The sequence below is a fragment of the Pelophylax lessonae genome (assembly GCF_965119305.1).
Source record: "Pelophylax lessonae genome assembly, chromosome: 4".
NCBI lineage: Eukaryota > Metazoa > Chordata > Amphibia > Anura > Ranidae > Pelophylax > Pelophylax lessonae.
The window spans coordinates 71180635-71202001 of record NC_138771.1 but is presented as its reverse complement, the minus strand read 5'-3'; the positions used below and the strand labels follow the sequence as shown (position 1 = coordinate 71202001).

Below are 21367 nucleotides of genomic sequence, written 5' to 3'. Positions count from 1 at the left end.
CCTGCGAAGGAACCGGGACAGCAACTGAATCGGTGGAAACGCGTACATCAGCCTGTACTGATGCCACGGGGCCACTAACGCGTCCGACGCGTCTGCCCGAGGGTCGCGCGTCCTTGCCACGAACCTCTTCACCTTGTAGTTGAGGCGAGACGCGAACAGGTCCACATCTGGAAGACCCCACTTCGCGCACAACATCTGGAAGACAGCCGGATGGAGAGACCATTCCCCCTGATCCAGGGTCTGGCGACTCAGATAGTCCGCCTGCCAGTTCTCCACTCCCGGAATGTGAACCGCCGTTATCGCCGGGACATGAGTCTCGGCCCAAGACAGAATGTCGGCCACTTCCCGAGCCGCTCGGGCCCTCCTGGTGCCCCCTTGGTGGTTGATGTAGGCCACCGCCGTGGCATTGTCCGTCTGCACCCGAACCGGGCAGCCCTGCAGCCGGTCCGTCCAGCGATGAAGACAGAGCCTTATCGCACGCAATTCCAGAATGTTGATCGGGAGGGAAGACTCCCCCTCCGACCAGGTCCCCTGGGCGGACAGAACGCCCAGAACACCACCCCAGCCCGACAGGCTGGCATCCGTGGTGATTATCGTCCACGAGATCGGACGAAACGACTTGCCCCCCGGACACCAACGGGGACTGGAGCCACCACAGAAGGTTTTCCCTGGTGCGATGACTCAACGAGATCTGAAGATCCAGAGATTGAGGTCGCCCGTCCCACTTGGACAAGATCTCCGCCTGGAGACCCCGCGTGTGAAACTGCGCGAAAGGAATCGCCTCGAAAGCCGAGACCATCAATCCCAGACATCTCATACACGTTCGCAGAGACGAGTTCGGAACGTCCCTGAGGGACCTGACTTCCTCCTGAAGAGTCCCGAGTTTGTCTTCCGGCAGGAAGACCTTCGCCTGCACCGAGTCCAGTAACATTCCCAGATAGGGAAGACGAACCGACGGACTCAGTGTCGACTTTGGAACATTTATCGTCCAACCGAACTCCTGCAGAGTTTGCATCGTGACAGACAGGTCCTTCTCCAGACCCTGACTGGTCGCAGACCGAATCAGAATGTCGTCCAGATACCCCAGGACAGAAATGCCCTGGGCTCTCAATAATGCCAGAACCGGTGCAAGCACCTTGGTGAAGACCCGCGGAGCCGAGGCGAGCCCAAAGGGCAACGCCACGAACTGGTAGTGATCCTCCGCAATGGCAAATCGAAGGTATCTCTGATGACCCTCGAATATGGGGATGTGAAGATACGCATCCTTCAAATCGATGGAGGCCATGAATTCCCCCGGAACCAGGGCAGCCACCACCGAGCGCAGGGATTCCATGCGGAACTTGCGAACCCGCACAGAGCGGTTCAGAGCTTTCAAGTCCAGAATTGGACGAACCTTGCCCTCCTTTCTGGGCACGGTGAACAGATTGGAATAAAACCCCCGAAATCTGTCCCGATGAGGCACCGGAACCACCACTCCCTGAGCCCTCAGGTCCCGCACCGCCAGGTGCAGATCCCGCAGGCGCTCTGGAGACAGTTGTAGATTTGAGGGAAAAAATCTGCTCCCCGGCCGAGAGAGAAACTCGATCTTGTAACCAGATCGAACGATTTCCAGAACCCATCTGTCCCGCACACGGGCCAACCAGGGCTGAAGAAAACCGAGCAAGCGTCCCCCCACCCCAAAACTGGGTGAGGGCGCCCCTTCAGGCCGAACTGTTATGGGCCGCAGGACCGGATTGGCCGGACTTCTGTTTCCCAGACCAGGGTTTCTTCTGAGAGCCCTGGCCCTTGAACGGTTTGCCCTTGTAGTGCGGCCGAAAGGCACGAAAGGACCCCTGAGGGGGCCGAAAATTCGCATGCTTCTTCCCAGAAGCCCCCTTAGCCTTGGGGAAATGGGGCAAGAGAGTGCTCTTACCCCCGGTGATCCCCTTAATCAACACATCCAGAGACTCCCCAAAAAGGCGAGACCCATCATAAGGCAGATTGGCTAAGGTTTTACGTGAAGATTGGTCCACCGACCAACATTTCAACCAAACCAGGCGGCGAGACAACACCGCCACGCTGTGCACACGTGCAGCCAACGGAATCAGGTCCAGGTCCGCATCACACAGATACATGACACCCTGGTGGATCTGATCCACCATGTCCAGGGTCGCCGCCGAGGCCGAATCGGCCACTAGGACGCGCCTAAGCATCTGCGTCCAACTTGCGATCGCCTGGGCCGCCATGAGAGAAGCAAATAGAGCTTTAAGCATAGAACCCGTAACAGAATAAGTATGACGGGCAAGAGACTCCAGTCTCCTATCCGTGGCATCACGGAAAATAGGGGATCCCTCTGCAGGAATCGCAGTGGCTTTGTTCAAAACCGCAATTGCATGATCCACTGGTGGAGGCACACACCACCGTTCATCAGTGGCAGGGGAGAAAGGATAACGCAGCTTGAATTTACTTGGTACCGCAAAAGGTTTGCGCAGATCGCGCCATTGATCCTTTACCGCGCGCTGAAAATCAGCATTGCAGGGAAAAACCTGCGGCGTCCTGCGTTTTCTCTGCGTCCCATAAGCCGCCAAGGCAGCGGGGGGACACACTTCGTCCTGCAAACGTAGCGTCTGCTTAATGGAAGCAATCAACTCATCCATGATTGCAAGCTCTTCAGGCGAGCCAGGGGGAGAATTATCAACCCCCTCAACCTCTACCTCAGACCCCACTAGATCAAGAGAGGAGCGGGACCCCGATAGGGAGGTCCCTGCCAGAACAGCCCCATCACCTTCACCCTCAGAATCAGAGGACAGAGTAACTCTGGGCCGTTTAGTAGATTGAGCAGCCACCAGCATTTGCACCTGGGCAGCAAGGCCAGCCACAATAGTGGCTAAATCCCCCCCTGGGGGGGAAACAGCGGTCCCCTGGCTTTCCACCAATACTGTGGGAAACTTGCCCTCCTGAGAATCCATTGCCCCTGTACGCCAGACAACCAAGGGTTAACTGTCCCCTTTCAGCAAGCGCGGTAAGCGCAGCCCACCGCACACACTCAGGCACAATGAGACCCCCACAGGGAATATACAGACTGAATACAGGCAATGGACAACAGGAATAGAAGAATAAAACCTGAGGAGACCCCGCTGCTGCTGCTGCCTCGACCGGTGTTCCAGGAAAAAGGAAGTGATGCAGCCAGGGCGCTCTATGTAAGCCTATGGAGGCTACAAGAAAATGGCCGCCGTGCATGTAAACCATGCGGCCGGAGCGGGCGCCGGTAAAATGGCGTCGTTTGGCGCCGAAACCGCCGCTCCACAGTGCATAAAAACACACACAATTTCATCCCATTATATGGATACATGTTAGATCGCCGCAGCGATCGCTGTATATGCCCCAACATGCCATTAAAAACATGCCCCACAGCACACAGCTTCCCACACTGCCCAGCCTGACACACACAGTGTCATACAGCTCCCCCCCCCTTGCAGCCCACAGCATGCAGCCGAGAGATAGGGAGACAAGCAGTGTGATTTAAAGGCAGGTTACACAGTCCCAGACTGAGACCCCCCCCAGACAGACAGGTCCCCACAGACACACTTACCTCATATGGCGTGGGGAACCCGCACAGGCGAACAAGCCGCTGCACATGAGGCAGGGAGAGTCGCAATTCAAGACGCACACAATGGCGGTTAAGAAACCGCACAGCGTCCGGTGAGGTAGCCACCTCACCAAACATCCCTGCACCGAACAGGGATGGGTCGTTCACCGTGCCAGGAGCGTTACCTGGCTGAACGCTCGATGGCAGACTGGGAAGCCACTGACCCACGACCTGCGATCAGGGGGATCAGCCCGAGACCCAGTCCGCATGATCCTCTTCGTCCGAAGAACTAACTAATGCTGACAAAAACAACAGCTAAGTAAAGGTAGAGAAAAAACTCAAATAAAATATTAAAAAGAAGAAAGAGTCTGGGACAAAAAGTCCCAGCACAGAGAGAGCCAGCCACTCCTGACAAGCTAGACATTAAAACTGAGATATGGTTGCAGGAAGTAGGAGGGTATTGACTGAGGGGACCACCCCTTGAGGGTGGGATATGTTAAAGCTTTATTGTTAACATATTCTGTTGCCTAGCTACTCCTTCGGAGCAAAGTCTAATACCCCATATGTGACGAATATGAAGAGGCGGCGACTGTCGGAGGACGTAAGAGAAATATTGTGTTGCCATCCTTGTGTTCTAAGCTGAAACATCCTAAAGAAATTGCTTTACATTCCTTTGATGTGGTCAGGGCGATGCAGGTGTACCTGGCCGTGACTGATTCGGAAATCCGACTCTGTTTGTTCTTATGGATGGACCTTGTAAGGGGAAGGCTGCATCTGCTGCGACCATTTCCAAGTGGATCAGGCAGACGGTGGTGCAGGCCTATTCTATTAAGGGTCAGGGTCCTCCTTTCCCCGTCAAGGTGCATTTGCGCTTAGTGCCTTCTGGACCTTCCATCATCAGGCGTAATTGGTTCAGGTGTGCAATGCAGCTATATGTTTGTTTGTACACACATTAACAAACTATTATAAGGCGGATATACTTGCATCTTCAGATGCAGCGTTTGGCTGCAAACTTTTGCCCAAATCCAGACACAACCCCTGCTGCAGTGTAGCCCAGGTGCCAGGACGCCATTTCTAGTCTCCAAGGTGGCCTAGGGTTTGTACAGTCCTGCCACAGTGATTCCCAACTTTATAAGAGCCCACTAACAGGTCATGTCTTCCATGTTTCAATGTGCAGCAGCCCGGTGTTAATACGGTTTTAAAAAAAAAAAAAAAAAAACAGAAAGCAGCACCAGTTTGAGAAGCACTAAAATCTATTATGCTATAAGACAGAAGAAATTAGCCCACAGACCAAAAGTGCTACAGTAGAAAACATTTAATACACAAGTTTTTATAGTGCTTAAACAGCATGTTCTTTTGCTTATAATCCCCAGCTCATACTGCTAAAGTCAAAGAGGTCATGAAGAGTTAAGATCCGTGTAGAACTATATTACTTTTGTAGCTGATGACTTCTTATGGTGATGTCATTCACAATCCAAAACTGTAAACAGAAAAATGACAGCATTTAGTAAGGGATACTTACTCTTTAAAGCTAACAGTGTGTAAGCAATATTCAATACCAACAGCTGCGAGTACATGTAAGACAGTCTTCTAAATAAATGAATAGCTTTAACAAACGTATGGACACCAAACAACATAGGGAGTAGTAGTAGTATGCACTGTGCTTTTTTTTTTTTTTAGCTTGCCCCAATTTCAAGCTGCTTGCTATGGGGGCACTCATGTTCTCGTTCTCAAGCCCTGCTCTGTGCATCCATAAGACCCACAGAACGGAGTTCGGCTCTGCCCTGACCCCACTTCCTCCTCATTGACAGCGGTGGGAACCAATGGCTCCTGCTGCTGTGTATCATCAGCCAATGAGGAGGCAGAGACCTGGGAGAGCAGCCACTCTTGTGCACCTCGCTGGATCGAGATTGTGTCCAGGCAAAGTATTGCATACGGAAAGTTTTTTACATTTATGCAGTAAAAATCCTTTAGGCTTTAAAAACCCTTTAGGCTTTAAAAACACCTTAAATGAAGTGTTGTTCCTATTTAACTCCTTATTAACACTTTGTTTACTCAAATCCAACCATAGTTAAAGCTGATCTCCATGTTTCCTTTAACGTTAATTCATTTGGATAATTTATTTCATTAACAGTTGCAGTAGCTGTATTAAGTGTATGTAGCCCAAGCTACAGTGCTGTATTCCTGTAACAGGATAAGAACTTCCCATCCCACTTCCAGAACAAAATAGTCAGGCTGAGCACTGCTCAGCTAATTACCAGAAGCGTTTAATTCAATAAATGAATACAACATAGAAACATAGAATGTGTCGGCAGATAAGAACCATTTGGCCCATCTAGTCTGCCCAATATATCTGAATCCTATGAATAGTCCCTGGCCCTATCTTATATGAAGGATAGCCTTATGCCTATCCCATGCATGCTTAAACTCCTTCACTGTATTTGCAGCTACCACTTCTGCAGGAAGGTTATTCCATGCATCCACTACTCTCTCAGTAAAGTAATACTTCCTCATATTACTTTTAAACCTTTGCCCCTCTAATTTAAAACTGTGTCCTCTTGTGGTAGTTTTTCTTCTTTTAAATATGCTCTCCTCCTTTACCGAGTTGATTCCCTTTATGTATTTAAAAGTTTCTATCATATCCCCTCTGTCTCTTCTTTCTTCCAAGCTATACATGTTAAGGTCCTTTAACCTTTCCTGGTAAGTTTTTTCCTGCAATCCATGTACTAGTTTAGTAGCTCTTCTCTGAACTCTCTCTAGAGTATCTATATCCTTCTGGAGATATGGCCTCCAGTACTGCGCACAATACTCCAAGTGAGGTCTCACCAGTGTTCTGTACAGCGGCATAAGCACTTCTCTCTTTCTACTGCTTATACCTCTCCCTATACATCCAAGCATTCTGCTGGCATTTCGTGCTGCTCTATTACATTGTCTTCCCACCTTTAAGTCTTCTGAAATAATTACTCCTAAATCCCTTTCCTCAGATACGGAGGTCAGGACTGTGTCAAATATTCTATATTCTGCCCTTGGGTTTTTACGTCCCAGGTGCATTATCTTGCACTTATCCACATTAAATTTCAGTTGCCAGAGTTCTGACCATTCTTCTAGTTTTCCTAAATCCTTTTCCATTTGGCGTTTCCCTCCAGGAACATCAACCCTGTTACATATCTTTGTGTCATCAGCAAAAAGACAAACCTTACCATCGAGGCCTTTTGCAATATCACTTATGAAGATATTAAACAAAATTGGTCCCAGTACAGATCCCTGAGGTACCCCACTGGTAACATGACCTTGTTCTGAATGTTCTCCATTGACTACAACCCTCTGTTGTCTGTCACTCAGCCACTGCCTAATCCACTCAACAATATGGGAGTCCATGCTCAATGACTGCAGTTTATTGATACGTCTTCTATGTGGGACAGTGTCAAAAGCCTTACTAAAATCTAGATATGCAATGTCTACTGCACCTCCACCGTCTATTATTTTAGTCACCCAGTCAAAAAAATCTATAAGATTTGTTTGACATGATCTCCCTGAAGTAAACCCATGTTGTTTTTCATCTTGCAATCCATGGGATTTAAGATGTTCCACAATCCTATCCTTTAATAGGGTTTCCATTAATTTGCCTACTATTGATGTCAGACTCACTGGTCTATAGTTGCTCGATTCCTCCCTACTACCTTTCTTGTGAATGGGCACGACATTTGCCAATTTCCAATCTTCCGGGACGACTCCTGTTACTAATGATTGGTTAAATAAATCTGTTAATGGTTTTGCCAGCTCACCACTAAGCTCTTTTAATAATTTTGGGTGTATCTCATCAGGACCCTGTGACTTATTTGTCTTCACTTTAGACAGCAATCTTAGAACGTCTTCCTCTGTAAAGACACATGCATCAAACGATTCATTAGTCATCCTTTCAAGTGGAGGTCCTTCTCCTTTTTCTTCGGTAAAAACTGAACAGAAGTATTCATTAAGGCAGTCGGCTAGCCCTTTATTCTCTTCTACATACCTTCCGTCCTTTGTTTTTAATTTAGTTATTCCTTGTTTTAATTTCCTTTTTTTCATTTATATATCTGAAGAATGTCTTATCCCCCCTTTTTCATAGACTGAGCTAGTTTTTCTTCTGCCTGCGCTTTAGAAGTTCTTATAACTTGCTTGGCCTCTTTCTGCCTAATCTTGTAGATTTCCTTATCTTCATTGCTCTGGGTTTTTTTATAATTACAAAATGCTAGCTTTTTATTTTTAATGATTTGGGCCACTTCTGCCGAGTACCACAGTGGTCTCTTCCTTTTACTGACAAGTCTAATGCAATTTTCTGTTGCCTTCAATAATGCACCTTTTAAGTAGTCCCATTTCTCCTGGACTCCATGTAATCCGTACCAGTCTGATAAGGACTCATTTATGACTAATTTCATTTTTGAAAAGTCTGTTTTTCTAAAATCTAAAACTTTTGTTTTTGTGTGGTGTGACTCTTTCACAGTTCTTATATTAAACCACACTGACTGGTGATCACTGGATCCCAAGGTTTCGCCTACAGTGACATCATATACCGAATCCCCATTTGTGAATACCAGATCCAAAATGGCCTCCCTCTGGGTTGGCTCCTCAACCACTTGTTGCAGAGACAACCCCAGTAGGGAATTTAGAATATCTGTACTCCTGGTAGAACTTGCTATTTTGGTTTTCCAGTTTATATCTGGAAGATTGAAATCTCCCATAATGATAACTTCTCCTTTCATTGTCATTTTAGCTATTTCTTCAACTTCTACAAAGCTTCCACATGGGCTGGTGATGTCACAAACTACTCCTTAGCCAATAAAAGTAAGCTTTGTATTCTTTCAAAGCTTCCGCTAAACGCCTAAGGCGTGCTTAGCCCATTTTAATTTTGATCTCAGACTGTGACTGGTTACAGTTCTCATCCCACAGCTGAAACACAGCTCTGTATACTGTATGAAGCTATATACAGTACTACCACTGTTAGTGAAATAATTGATCCAAATGAACTATTTAAACCTAAAACAAGGAGATCAGCTTTAACATGACCACGAAAATCAACCGATACTCAAAACAAAAAAATTAATAAAATTGGTCACCAGAGAGGAATGAGAAAAAGTACAGAACCAAAACCAAGCCAGAAACTGGACTGCATTAACCCACCAAGAGGTGGAGCAATAATAAAACTCCCAAAAAGTGAAACCACAGGCAGACCTAAAATCTTTGTAGGATGGAACTTTCGAGGCACGACATTTTACATTAAGATTCTCTCTTAAACGTGTATTTTAAGGGTAAGAGCAGTCATAAGGCCATAAGCATCCACTCACCTGAGGTAAGGCAATCAAACGCTGTACCCCCAGAGAGTTCCAACACATCACGGAGAGTGTTAAAATATACTAGAAACCACAACATGTGAGGGGTGTGAAAAAATAGTTGCTAGGTCCAGCCGATAAGCCAAAATTAAAAAAAAAAAAAAAAAATAATTTCAAGAAACAATACTAGGCAGTCCCACTGAAAAATAATCCTACCCATCCTTGATTTCACAAACCACACAAGTAAGAACATTCCAGTCTCCCAAAATCCAGCTAAGCATCCACGGAACTGGGAGACATATCAGAACAGTGAAGATTATTCACCTAAATTAATCCAGAATAAGAAACTGTGCCAGGAGGTCCTTTCATAAATCTGCAGATTAGTGAAGAAAAAGGGACCTAACCCCCAGGTGGACAGTTCCAACGGAGACCTTAAGGCATACTAACTAAGCTCCCAATGGGGGATCCCCGCAGCCAAAGACTGCTTTGTTTTGCCTGCAGAACGCCCAAGGAGACACTGGGCCCTTCACTGTCCTTCATTTGCAAGGATCTGAAATGCACCTTGGAACATCTCTTCCATTTTCAGAGGCTACCAGTTGGGAAGAATTGGCTTCCAAGCAGCATGACTTGAACTTACACCCATGGCACCATTCACATCCAGAAACCGCCTAAATCCCCCAATGCATGACAAATTCCTTTTCTTCTTTAATGGGAAAGACAAGAAGTCATTCGATGGCACTCAGAGAAGTCAGGCAGGAGACCTGACTAGAGAGGAGTCCTACAATGGGGAAGAAACCACCTAGTGTCTCGGTTTTTCTTTCTGTTTTTTTTCTGACAAGATGTATTTTCCCCCAAAAATGGGGATAGGAAACAAGTGTCTTATGGGAAAACCGAGTGAGCAGCCCAGTTCTTGTGCTCTTATGCAAAGTATGAGCAGCAGTGGGACAGTGCTTCCTCTACACGGATTGGCAGGAAATGTACAGTGGGGAAATTATTTGATGCCCTGGAGATTATGTAAGTTTGCTCACTTACAAAGAAATCTTTCAAGTGATTTCAAGGGTCTATAATTTTTATCATAGGTGTATTTTAAATGAGAGACAGAATATCAACCAAAAATCCAGAAAAAAAAAAAAAAAAACACATTATATAAATGTTATGAATTGAGTTGCAGTTCAGTGAGTAAAATAAGTATGTGGTCTCCAAGCAAAACATGACTTAGGAGAAACCCTTGCTGGCAACACAGAGGTAAGACGTTTCTTGGTGGCCAGGTTTGCACACATCTCAGGAGGGATTTTGGTCCACCCTTTACAGATCTTCTGTAAATCCTTAAAAGGTTTCTTGGCTGTCACTTGGCAACTTGAAGTTTCAGCTCCCTCCATACATTTTCTAAGGTCTGGAGACTGGCTAGGCCACTCGTAGACCTTAACATACTTCTTCTTGAGCCACTCCTTTGTTGCCTTGGTGGTATGTTTTGGATCACTGTCATGCTGGAAGACCCATCCACGACCCATTTTCAGTGTTTTGACTGATAGAAGAAGGTTCTCATCCAAGATTTTACAATACATTGGCCCCTCAATGCGGCAAAGTTGGCCTGTACCTTTAGCAGAGAAACAGACTGAAAGCATAAGGTTTCCACCTCCGTGCTTGACTGTAGGGATGGTGTTCTTAGGATCATAGTCAGCATTTTTCTTCCTCCATACACGGCAAGTCGAGTTAATTACAAAGAGCTCAATTTTGGCCTCGTTAGACCACAGCACTTTTTCCCAATCCTATGAATTGTTTAGAGGATCATTGGCAAACTTCAGATGGGCCTGTACATGTGCCTTCTTGAGGAGGGGGAACTTGCGGGCGCTGCATGATTTCAATTTATGGCAGTGTATTGTGGTACCAATGGTTTGTTTGGTGAAAGTGGTCCCAACTACCTTTGAGATCATTTACAAGCTCCTCCCTTGTAATCCTGGGCTGATCCCTCACTTTTATCATTATTATTCTTACCCCATGAGGTGAAATCTTACATAGAGCTCCAGACCGAGGGCGTTTGATGGTTATTTTGTATTTCTTCCATTTAGGAATAATCACTCCAACAGTTGTCTCCTTCTCACCAAGTTTCTTGCTGATGGTCTTGTAGCCCATTCCAGCCTTGTGCAGGTCTACAATCTTGTCCCAGACCTACTTTGATAGCTCTTTGGTCTAGCCCATGATGGTGAGGTTTGGATGGAAGAAAGATTCTGTGGACAGGTATCTTTTATACACATGAGTGGTCGTTCAGAGCACCGTCTTAAATTGACAGGACTAATCTGTGTACCATACTGTAGCCAGTCTGTGGGAGCCAGAATTATTGTTGGTTGGTAGGGGATTAAATACTTATTTTACTCACTGAACTGCATCTCAATTTATAACATTTGTATCGTGTTTTTTTCTGGATTTTTGGTTGATATTCTTTATCATTAAAAAAACCACCTAAGATAATTATGGACCTTTCTTTTCTTCGTAAGTGGGCAAACTTACAAAATCTGCAGGGGATCAAGTAATTATTTTCCCCACTGTACATGCAACTCTCCAAACAGGATGACTTTGCTTTCAGTCCCTCAGGATTAACCTCTTTTGAAGTAAAACTGTTGACAGCAGATTTGAAAGACAATTTAGGCCCCAGCGCTCAGTCTGATCAGCCTACTCAACATAGTGAGTCTTTAGAGACAAGTAAATCACTGAGGAAACTTTTTTCAGTTCTCAATGCCTGGAAAGCACAAGAGGTACCCAGTGTCCAAAGCTCTCATTCCAGGCTAGCCCTGCCATGTCCAGCGGGCCTGGGGGAGAAGCCAATCCAGATAGCTGCCACATAAAGACCAGCACAAGCAGCAATGTAGTGATGAATCTTAACTGGTATTAAACCCAAAAACAAAAGATTAAAATACTGCAGTTACCATTCATTACATGTGGTGGCTGCATTTGAAAAATCACATTTCACTGCATTTAAAAAAAACTAACCAGTAAAGTTAGCCCATTTTTTTGTATATTGTGAAAGATGATGTCACACCGAGTAAATAGATACCCAACATGTTACGGTTTAAAATTGCACACACCCGTGGGATGGCGACAAACTACGGTTCAATAGAGATCTCAATAGGCAACGCTTTAAATTTTTTTTAACGGTTACCAGTTTAGAGTTAGAGTGTAGTTCTTTCTTTCAAATTATTGCTCACGCTCTGGCGATCGCGGTGATACCTCACATGTGTGGTTTGAACAACGATTTCATTCGCGGCTCGACTTCCGTATACGTTTTTTGTTTCGCGAGCTAACGGTGACGGGGCGGCTAAAATTTTTTTTTTTTCCTATTTTTTTTTTTATTACAGGTTTTTTTTTTTAAAAAAAATCTGATCACTTTTATTGCTGTCACAAGCAATGTAAACATCCCTTGTGACACCAATATGCAGTGACAGGTACTCTTTATGGAGGGATCGAGGGTCTAAAAGACCCTAGACCCCTCCACTACACTTCCATGCATGCAAAAGGCTGAAAACTGTGTTTTTGCATACGGCCGTTTTTTTAAATCTGCCGCCTTTTGCAGCAGAGTAACCCGGGAGTGACGTTATGGATGCCGCCTCTGGGTTACGTCATCGGAGACCCGATCAAAGCCGTTTCCGGCTTTGATCGGGACTCCATCCAGCCGGTGGACGCGCCGGCTGGGTGCTTGGGGCTCCCGGTGGGACGGGAGCCCCGAGCGAAGGCGGCGGGAGGGGGGCTCCCGCGCTGCATCGGTCGTTACCGGCGGAAAGCCGACCGTCGGCTGTTAACCACGGTACCGGGATGGTGCCTCTAGCTAGAGGCATCATCCCGGTATACCCCCACAAAGTCTGTCGACGTAGATCTACGTCACTTTGCGGTAAGTGGTTTATGAAAAAAAAGAAAGCCTAGCTAAAAGCTGGTTAGACTTTTCTCAGCAGAGCTTCAGAAAAGACATCCATCCTCTTAGGATCCTCCAAAACTAGCAAAAAACTTAGGCATGTTGGGTTAGAGGGGGGTGTGTATGCTGGGCCAGCCTACAGATTTTTGTCTGCCAGTGTCCAATCATCCTATTATGTCCCTCAATGGATGTGGGGAAAAAAAACTGGATTTTTGACTTACCGTAAAATCCTTTTCTCTTACGTTCATTGACGGACACAGTCTCTGATGCATATCAGTAGGGTTATATGCTGCCCCTACAGGAGTAGGACACTAGGCAGAAAAAAGTTCTGGCTAGGCCTATGGGCAGTCCCAGGGGGTACACCCTCTCTCTTCCTGCATAGGATGCCAGTTTTAATCTGCCTAGTCAGGAGTAAGGACCTAGTTCCTTGCTGGGATTGCTGGTCCTGGCAAAGTTTTTTTCAAGATCATTTTTTTTTAGTTCGCTTTCTCTGGATTTTTTTCCTGTGATATCTAAAAGCAACTATGCCGGATCTGGGTGACGCGGAAGTCGTACATTGCGTGATGGGAGTCTATTGGGGCTCCCCCTTGCTCTTACTCTGTGGCTCAGATCTTGGCTTTCCTTCAACGTGGTGTTGATCAAAAGTTGGCCTTGAGTACTATCAAGGGTCAGCTTTCGGCCTCGGCAATCTTCTTCCAAAGGCCATTAGCCATCCATTCCCTGGTGTGTAACTTCATCCAGGGGGTGTGACACTTGGTACCTCTGGTGCGTCCTCCGTTGCCACCTTGGGACCTTAATTTGGTGCTTTCGGTTCTTTAGAAACCTCCTTTTGAAAGTATTTGGGATATTCCTCTATCTACTTTATCCCAGAAGGTGAACGACAGAGAAAAGTGTTTTAGTTTTGTTTTTAGCAGAGATGTAAAAAATCCTAAGATATATGTATTTATATCTCCATCTATCTAATGTATTCTTCCTTTAGAGATATTTCATGCATTTCAATTTAATTATGGGTGTATATATACACATCTACACCATTATAAAATATAAAACCCTCAAGAAGTCACACGCGAAAAAAAGATCCACAATAACAGAAGAGAAGTGAAGCATTAACATGCATACTATATTCTATCTACCAGTCTTCCACTAGAGGTCACCAGAGGACAATAGTATCAATCATGGGTATGCAATTTTTTATATATATTTTAGAAGATAGCACCACCATACTTTACATGCTTATTGTAGATCAGTTGGGAAAAAAAAAAAAAAAAAAAACTGAAATTGTCAAAGCTTCCTGAACTGCACTTGCTCAAAAAAAAAAAAAAAATGCTGCGTTGCGTTTCATACTAGAACCTTTCCCTACAGAAGCAATAGTCAAACAATTATAACAAGAAAGCAAAACACTCCAAAATCCCTGCATTGCCACATAAAAACACACAAAAAGAAAAAACCTAGATGGGGGATCACCTTTATGAACATACCTATAATTCAGACAATTAGCATTTGACATGAACCCCGGTTGACACGAGCCCTAAACTATGAGCTGCATTTCCACAAGCATTCCATTTACAGCCACAATTAAAAATTGAATTCTTGTGCAAGAGAGGTCAGTTCTAGAAGATTTCAGAAGCAGTAAATATTGCAAAATGATTGCAAGCTTATTAAAATAACATCAGCACTGTAATAGCAATACAAACCATAGTTTTTTGACAATACAGTAAATTTATTACGTATTTGAAAAATCTCCTTTCATGTTGTGAGTTCTGCCTGTCTACTGACTGTCTCTTTCCACAATGTTCTGGAGTCCCTGCATGCCTTGCAGCTTCTCCTCCGCTGTTTACTTTCAATTTCCAAGGACTACATGTCCCATAGTACCTTTCTGCCTGCTAGCAGTGATTCCTGTACTGATTCCACTTTCTAAAACTCCTGCTACGCTTCCACAAGCAATTTACAATGGTTCTAAAGGCTCAAGGTTATTTTACCTTCATGCATTCTACGCATGAAGGTAAAAAGTCTTCTGCATGCAGCAGCCCCCCCAGCCCCTCCTAATACCTACCTGAGCCCAACCTCGATCCAGCGATCTGCACGAGAGACTTGGCTCTCCAGTGACTCCCCTCCTCATTGGCCATTAATCACAGCCAGTGAGCCAATGAGAGAGAGGGGGCAGGGCAGAGCCGCGGCTCTGTGTGTGAGTGGAGACACAGAGCTACGGCTTGGGAACCCCATTGCAAGCTGCTTGCGTTGAGGGAACTCGGCAGGAGGATGGGTCCAAGAGCACTGGCGAGGGACCCGAGAAGAAGAGGATCAGGGTTGCTCAGTGCAAAATCACAGCACAGAGCAGGTAAGCATAACCTGTTTGTTACTTTAAAAAAAAAAAAAAAAAAAAAAAAAAAGAAAGCATTTATTATCACTTAAAATTTCTAGTGCAAGAGAAATAAGTTCTAGAAGATATCAGAAGCAGCTAAAAATGTGAAATGACTGTAAGCTTCTCTGGTCTTACCTTCCCAATGTGCCTCCAGCCTGTGTATAGTATTTGTTGTAGTCTAGTCGCAGAAGCAGCTGAGCTAGGTCAGGATTAATCTGATGGTTTCGGACGCTGGAGAGTATTTTGAAGAGCAATGAAGACTGGCAACTAAATCCCTACAAGACACAGTAAATGTCATGTCACACATGAAATTGTCCACTAAATATCTTTAAAAAAAAAAAAAAAAAAAAATGTTAAAAAAGTTGTCACACAAAATTATTTACTAGGAAAATCAACTTACTTTTACAAGGACATCCAACTGGCCTGCCCCACGTTCATCTAGGGGACCCAGGTTCTGGCTGACCAGAGAGCAGAAGCTGTGACACAATTCTAAGATTTCATTCAGGCAATGGAAAACCTGAAAAATGAATGTTGCTACTCTGAATACAACGAAGAATAAATGCAATACATTGACAACAGCGATCCTGGCATTTTGCACTTACTGGTTTTAATAAAATAAAGGATTGGGCCAGAAGGTTGCTGAGAAAGTGGTCATGGGCCAGACGAATACTCTCAAAATCCCGTGTGGAGTTGATCTGTTGTAACAGTTGGGAGAACTGCGATTCTAGCACATCAACCTAAATGAAAGGGAAATGTCTTGTCATCTTTGGCAAAGTTAAAGCAGACCCTTCACTTAAAAATTAAAGTACTGTTAATCCGCCTCTCCTCTCCCTTCTCTACTATATTTGAACATTTTCTATTTCCTATCTCCACAATGAAACAGAGATATAAAAAAAAAATCTGACAGGAGTTAAATTCCCCCCTTATTCTATCCAAAATGAAAAAAACAAAAACACGTTTTGCCCATAGTTGTACTTTAGCCACTTCCAGATATACTGCGGCAGGGAGGCCATATATACTGCGGCAGGGCTGTGCAAAATCACGTACATGTACGTGATTTTGTGCACGAGATCTGGGGCCCCGCTCCCGCTGTGATTGGACACAGCAGGAGCCAATCAGCGGGTTCGGCAGCCATCATCTGCCGATTGTTCCGAGGAGAGGCAGAACAGCAGTCTGCCTATGTAAACAAGGCAGATCGCCGTTCTGTCACAGAGGAAAATGGAGATCTTGTGTTTCTGCTAAGCAGAAACACTGATCTCTGTTTTCTTGTAGTGTATCCATTCCCCCACAGTTAGAAATCACTCCCTAGGAGCACACTTAACCCTTTGATCGCCCCCGATATTAACTCCTTCCTTGCCAGTGTCATTTATATAGTGACAGTGCATTTTTTTAAGCACTGATTACTGTATGGGGTCACTGGTCCCCAAAATTTGTCACTTAGTGTCAGATTTGTCTGCCGCAATCCTGCTAAAAATTGCTGATCGCCGCCATGAACGAAAAAGAAAAAAAAGTCCATAAATCTATCCCATAGTTTGTAGATGCAATACCTTTTGCGCAAACAAATCCAACATAAGCTTATTGGGATTTTTTTTTTTTACCAAAAAACATGCAGCAGAATACATATTGGCAAAAATTGATGAAGAAATTGTATTTTTTAAATTTTTTTTTTTTGGATGTGTTTTAGAGCAGAAAGTAAAAAATATTATTACTTTTTTTTTTTTCAAAATTGTTTTTTTTAGAACAAAAAATAAAAACCGAAGAGGTGATCAAAAACCAACAAAAGAAAGCTCTATTTGTGGGGGGAAAAAAGGACATACATTTTATTTGGGTACAGCATTGCACGACCGCGCAATTGTCAGTTAAAGCAAAGCAGTGCCGTATCGCAAAAAATGGCCTGGTCAGGAAGGAGGTAAAACCTTCCGGAGCTGAAGTGGTTAAGCTGTGAAGGGCAAGTGCAGACTGGCACAGAGCCCACTCACTCTCCTGTAGAAGATGATGCAAGTCTGAAAAGGAGGGTCGCAGACTGCTGGTATCATCCACAAGACTGCTCAAAGAGAACATAGTTCTGCGATGGCGTTCTGTCTGAGAAGTCTCCAATAAAGTTTCTTGTGGATGATACCAGCGGTGTGAGTCCCTCCTTTTTAACTGGTATACAGTTGTATTATTCTCCTAATAAATTCTAAGCAGACGTCCAGAGCACCCCACCCCCCCTTCCACTATCAGAAGTCAAGAGTCCCCCACCCTGCCTTACATCACAGTGCCACCCCTTACCCTGTACTCCTGCCGGGAAGAAGCTGGGGGAACTGCAGGAGGCCCACATGAAATGGCCAGGGGGCCATGTTTGGCCTGCGGGCCTTGTATTTGACAAACGTGGTCTACAGTAAGTGTTCATTTATTAATATGTAACAGTACTATTTCTAGGACTCCACTGTCAGTCATCAACAGCATACATTTAAACTAGCGATACTATATTTCCCACCTGTAGGTAGTACTGAAGATTGTCAACCAGAAAGGCCATGTGATTCCTCAGCCGCCACTTGATGGCATCTGTTTTGTTAGATTCTAAATGTTTTCTCAGCATCTGAAGAGCCCAGCAGTGCTGTAGTTCTGACTGTACCCGGCGGACGCTCAGCAAGTATTTGAAAACCACGTTGTACCTACATAGGGAGAACAACATGTACATTATAAATCATATGGATTTAATTCTATTTCTCTGCAAAGGTTAAGCAAACTTCAGAACGTTGCAATTACTATTTAAGTATTTTAAAAGTAATAATGTAAGGTAATCCAAAAAGCTTTCACTCCTGAACCCTTCAAAATTGAAGCAGAAATATAAAAGCAACATATAAAAGAATAAACAGCTAATTTTAAAGCACTGGCATGAAAAGGTGATAAATTAATCTTCCATCGTTCTGATTACTGATGAAATGTAAGTGGTTTCTTTAGTACCAGCAATTGATAGCAATCAGTCAGCAAAAGTGTATGCTATTACAGAACTTAATGATTATATGCTACTGATGATCATACCTAAAGATCACATCATGGGAAAAGACTCACTTTTCTAATATTGCTGGTGTGAAGAGAATGTGAAGAGGCCACTGCACCTTATAGGACAGTCCAAGTGCAGCCCAGCCTGAGGTAGGGGCCTCCCTTGGAGAGGTGTCACGTGATGCAGCATCCCGTGGCTGGGACATATCTATAGACAGATAATTTTGGAATGAATGCAATTTGAAAATAATAGGCAAAATACATTTTGTACTCAACGACTTTGCTTGGAGTCTATAGAGGGACACAGGAAGATATTAGCCTTTGGGCAATACTGCAACCTTCAGGAAGATTGGGCACTGGCAAACAAAAAAATTGTAGGCTAGTTCAAGCCTGACCTTTGTAGCAAAGCAATATAGCGAGCATGATCATAAACACAGGGGAGGGACTTATGTCCCTATTGGACTTCAAGAAAAGGATTTTATGGCTCATAACGTGTTGTCTTCCAACAAGACAATGATCCAAAACATAAAGCAAAATCTACAATGGAATGGTTCACAAATAAACATATCCAGGTGTTAGACTGGCCGAGTCAAAGTCCAGACCTGAATCCAATCGAGAATCTGTGGAAAGAACTGAAAACTGCTTTTCACAAACGCTCTCCATCCAACCTCACTGAGCTCAAGCTGTTTTCCAAGGAGGAATGGGCAAAAATTTCAGTCTCTCGATGTGCAAAACTGATAGAGACATACCCCAAGCGACTTACAGCTGTAATCGCAGCAAAAGGTGGCGCTAGAAAGTATTAACTTAAGGGGGCTGAATAATTTTGCACACCCAATTTTTCATTTTTTTATTTGTTAAAAAATTTTGAAATATCCAATAAATTTCGTTCCACTTTATGATTGTGTCCCACTTGTTGATTCTTCACAAAAAATTACAGTTTTATATCTTTATGTTTAGGCAAAAAATTTGGGGGAGCATACCCATGTATTTCTAAAGCTGCTGCAGCTATGAACCAAAAGACATGTATATTAAAAAAGAATAGCGCGCAAATGCAAAAGAAATAACTACCAAATCTGAAGACAATCCATAAATAAAAATGGGGGTTTGGTCCCACCATATGGCCATATCGTGCTCAAGCCCACTACTGCGTCAAAGTACCCCATTATCAGTGGGTCCTACACTATCCATGAAAAAGAGATGAATCCAGCCTCTCTTACCCTTGGAGATAATACTCCTTGCTGGGAAGGATGTGCAAATGCACTACAGGGGACTCCTCCTATATCCACTTGATGGTGGACACTGATAGAGTACAGGTGTGTGTGTGGGGGGGTGGGGAGGGTTGCTCAACCTCGATAGTCTGGTCAGACCGAATACATAATAAACAGGCAAAAAATTTGGGGGAGCATACCCATGTATTTCTAAAGCTGCTGCAGCTATGAACCAAAAGACATGTATATTAAAAAAGAATAGCGCGCAAATGCAAAAGAAATAACTACCAAATCTGAAGACAATCCATAAATAAAAATGGGGGTTTGGTCCCACCATATGGCCATATCGTGCTCAAGCCCACTACTGCGTCAAAGTACCCCATTATCAGTGGGTCCTACACTATCCATGAAAAAGAGATGAATCCAGCCTCTCTTACCCTTGGAGATAATACTCCTTGCTGGGAAGGATGTGCAAATGCACTACAGGGGACTCCTCCTATATCCACTTGATGGTGGACACTGATAGAGTACAGGTGTGTGTGTGGGGGGGTGGGGAGGGTTGCTCAACCTCGATAGTCTGGTCAGACCGAATACATAATAAACAGGCAAAAAATTTGGGGGAGCATACCCATGTATTTCTAAAGCTGCTGCAGCTATGAACCAAAAGACATGTATATTAAAAAAGAATAGCGCGCAAATGCAAAAGAAATAACTACCAAATCTGAAGACAATCCATAAAACACACCTGTACTCAATCAGTGTCCACCATCAAGTGGATATAGGAGGAGTCTCCTGTAGTGCATTTGCACATCCTTCCCAGCAAGGAGTATTATCTCCAAGGGTAAGAGAGGCTGGATTCATCTCTTTTCATGGATAGTGTAGGACCCACTGATAATGGGGTACTTTGACGCAGTAGTGGGCTTGAGCACGATATGGCCATATGGTGGGACCAAACCCCCATTTTTATTTATGGATTGTCTTCAGATTTGGTAGTTATTTCTTTTGCATTTGCGCGCTATTCTTTTTTAATATACATGTCTTTTGGTTCATAGCTGCAGCAGCTTTAGAAATACATGGGTATGCTCCCCCAAATTTTTTGCCTGTTTATTATGTATTCGGTCTGACCAGACTATCGAGGTTGAGCAACCCTCCCCACCCCCCCACACACACCTGTACTCAATCAGTGTCCACCATCAAGTGGATATAGGAGTAGTGGGCTTGAGCACGATATGGCCATATGGTGGGACCAAACCCCCATTTTTATTTATGGATTGTCTTCAGATTTGGTAGTTATTTCTTTTGCATTTGCGCGCTATTCTTTTTTAATATATATATATCTTTATGTTTGAAACCTGAAATGTGGCAAAAGGTCGAAAAGTTCAAGGGGGCCAAATACTTTCGCAAGGCACTGTATATAACCACATACCTTTATGTTCTTTTCCATGATAATCAATAGTTAAATGGAGCAGAGGCAGAAGGTTGTCATCATCAAGTAACACTTTATGCGCTGATAACTGGAATGCCACATTAATATCTGGGGGGGAAAGGAGGCCGGTTGTCACATATAAAAATTTGCAGCCTATCAGCCAAAATAAGGGCCTCATAAAGCACTCACCATGTTCTGTCACCGCAGTTGGTGGGGTTTTCAGCATGTTCTGGGCTATGTCTATGAATGCCTGGAATAATTCCCCTCTTCCTAGCAGGTAGAAATCTTTTATAATCTGAAAAGAATAAATACAGAAGGAAGATAGGCACACTGACTCTCCAGATGGGCTGCCGCTATAAGCAAAAACTCCCAGGGTAGGATATTATGCTATGAGGGCTGACTAGTGATGTTTACTTCTGCCAGGCTGGATTAGACAAGTTGACATCCAACACTGGTGTCAGACATTATCATGTCTAGCAAGATCTTTACTGTAATTTCCTGAAACAGATTCTTGTCTCATACTGGATGAGAAATAGTAAGAGATATCTCCTAAAGCCCAATATCCTGGAGTTGAGCTTTAATATTACATACATATTTATACA

General features: G+C 44.2%; 1 protein-coding gene across 2 annotated transcripts in view; it reads right to left on the bottom strand.

Annotated features, from left to right (window-relative positions):
* Positions 1-4935: 4935 nt before the first annotated feature.
* Positions 4936-21367, bottom strand: part of TUBGCP4 (tubulin gamma complex component 4) — a 62608-nt gene continuing 46176 nt past the window's right edge. For both annotated transcript variants that reach the window (XM_082256817.1, XM_082256818.1), the window contains 8 exons: positions 20955-21060; positions 20766-20873; positions 18201-18339; positions 17623-17800; positions 15746-15880; positions 15544-15660; positions 15279-15418; positions 4936-5048 (listed from right to left, as the gene is read on the bottom strand). In XM_082256817.1, coding sequence (XP_082112943.1) covers positions 5036-5048; positions 15279-15418; positions 15544-15660; positions 15746-15880; positions 17623-17800; positions 18201-18339; positions 20766-20873; positions 20955-21060 — 936 coding nt within the window. In that variant the 3' untranslated portion in view covers positions 4936-5035. The remainder of the gene's footprint in view (positions 5049-15278; positions 15419-15543; positions 15661-15745; positions 15881-17622; positions 17801-18200; positions 18340-20765; positions 20874-20954; positions 21061-21367) is intronic.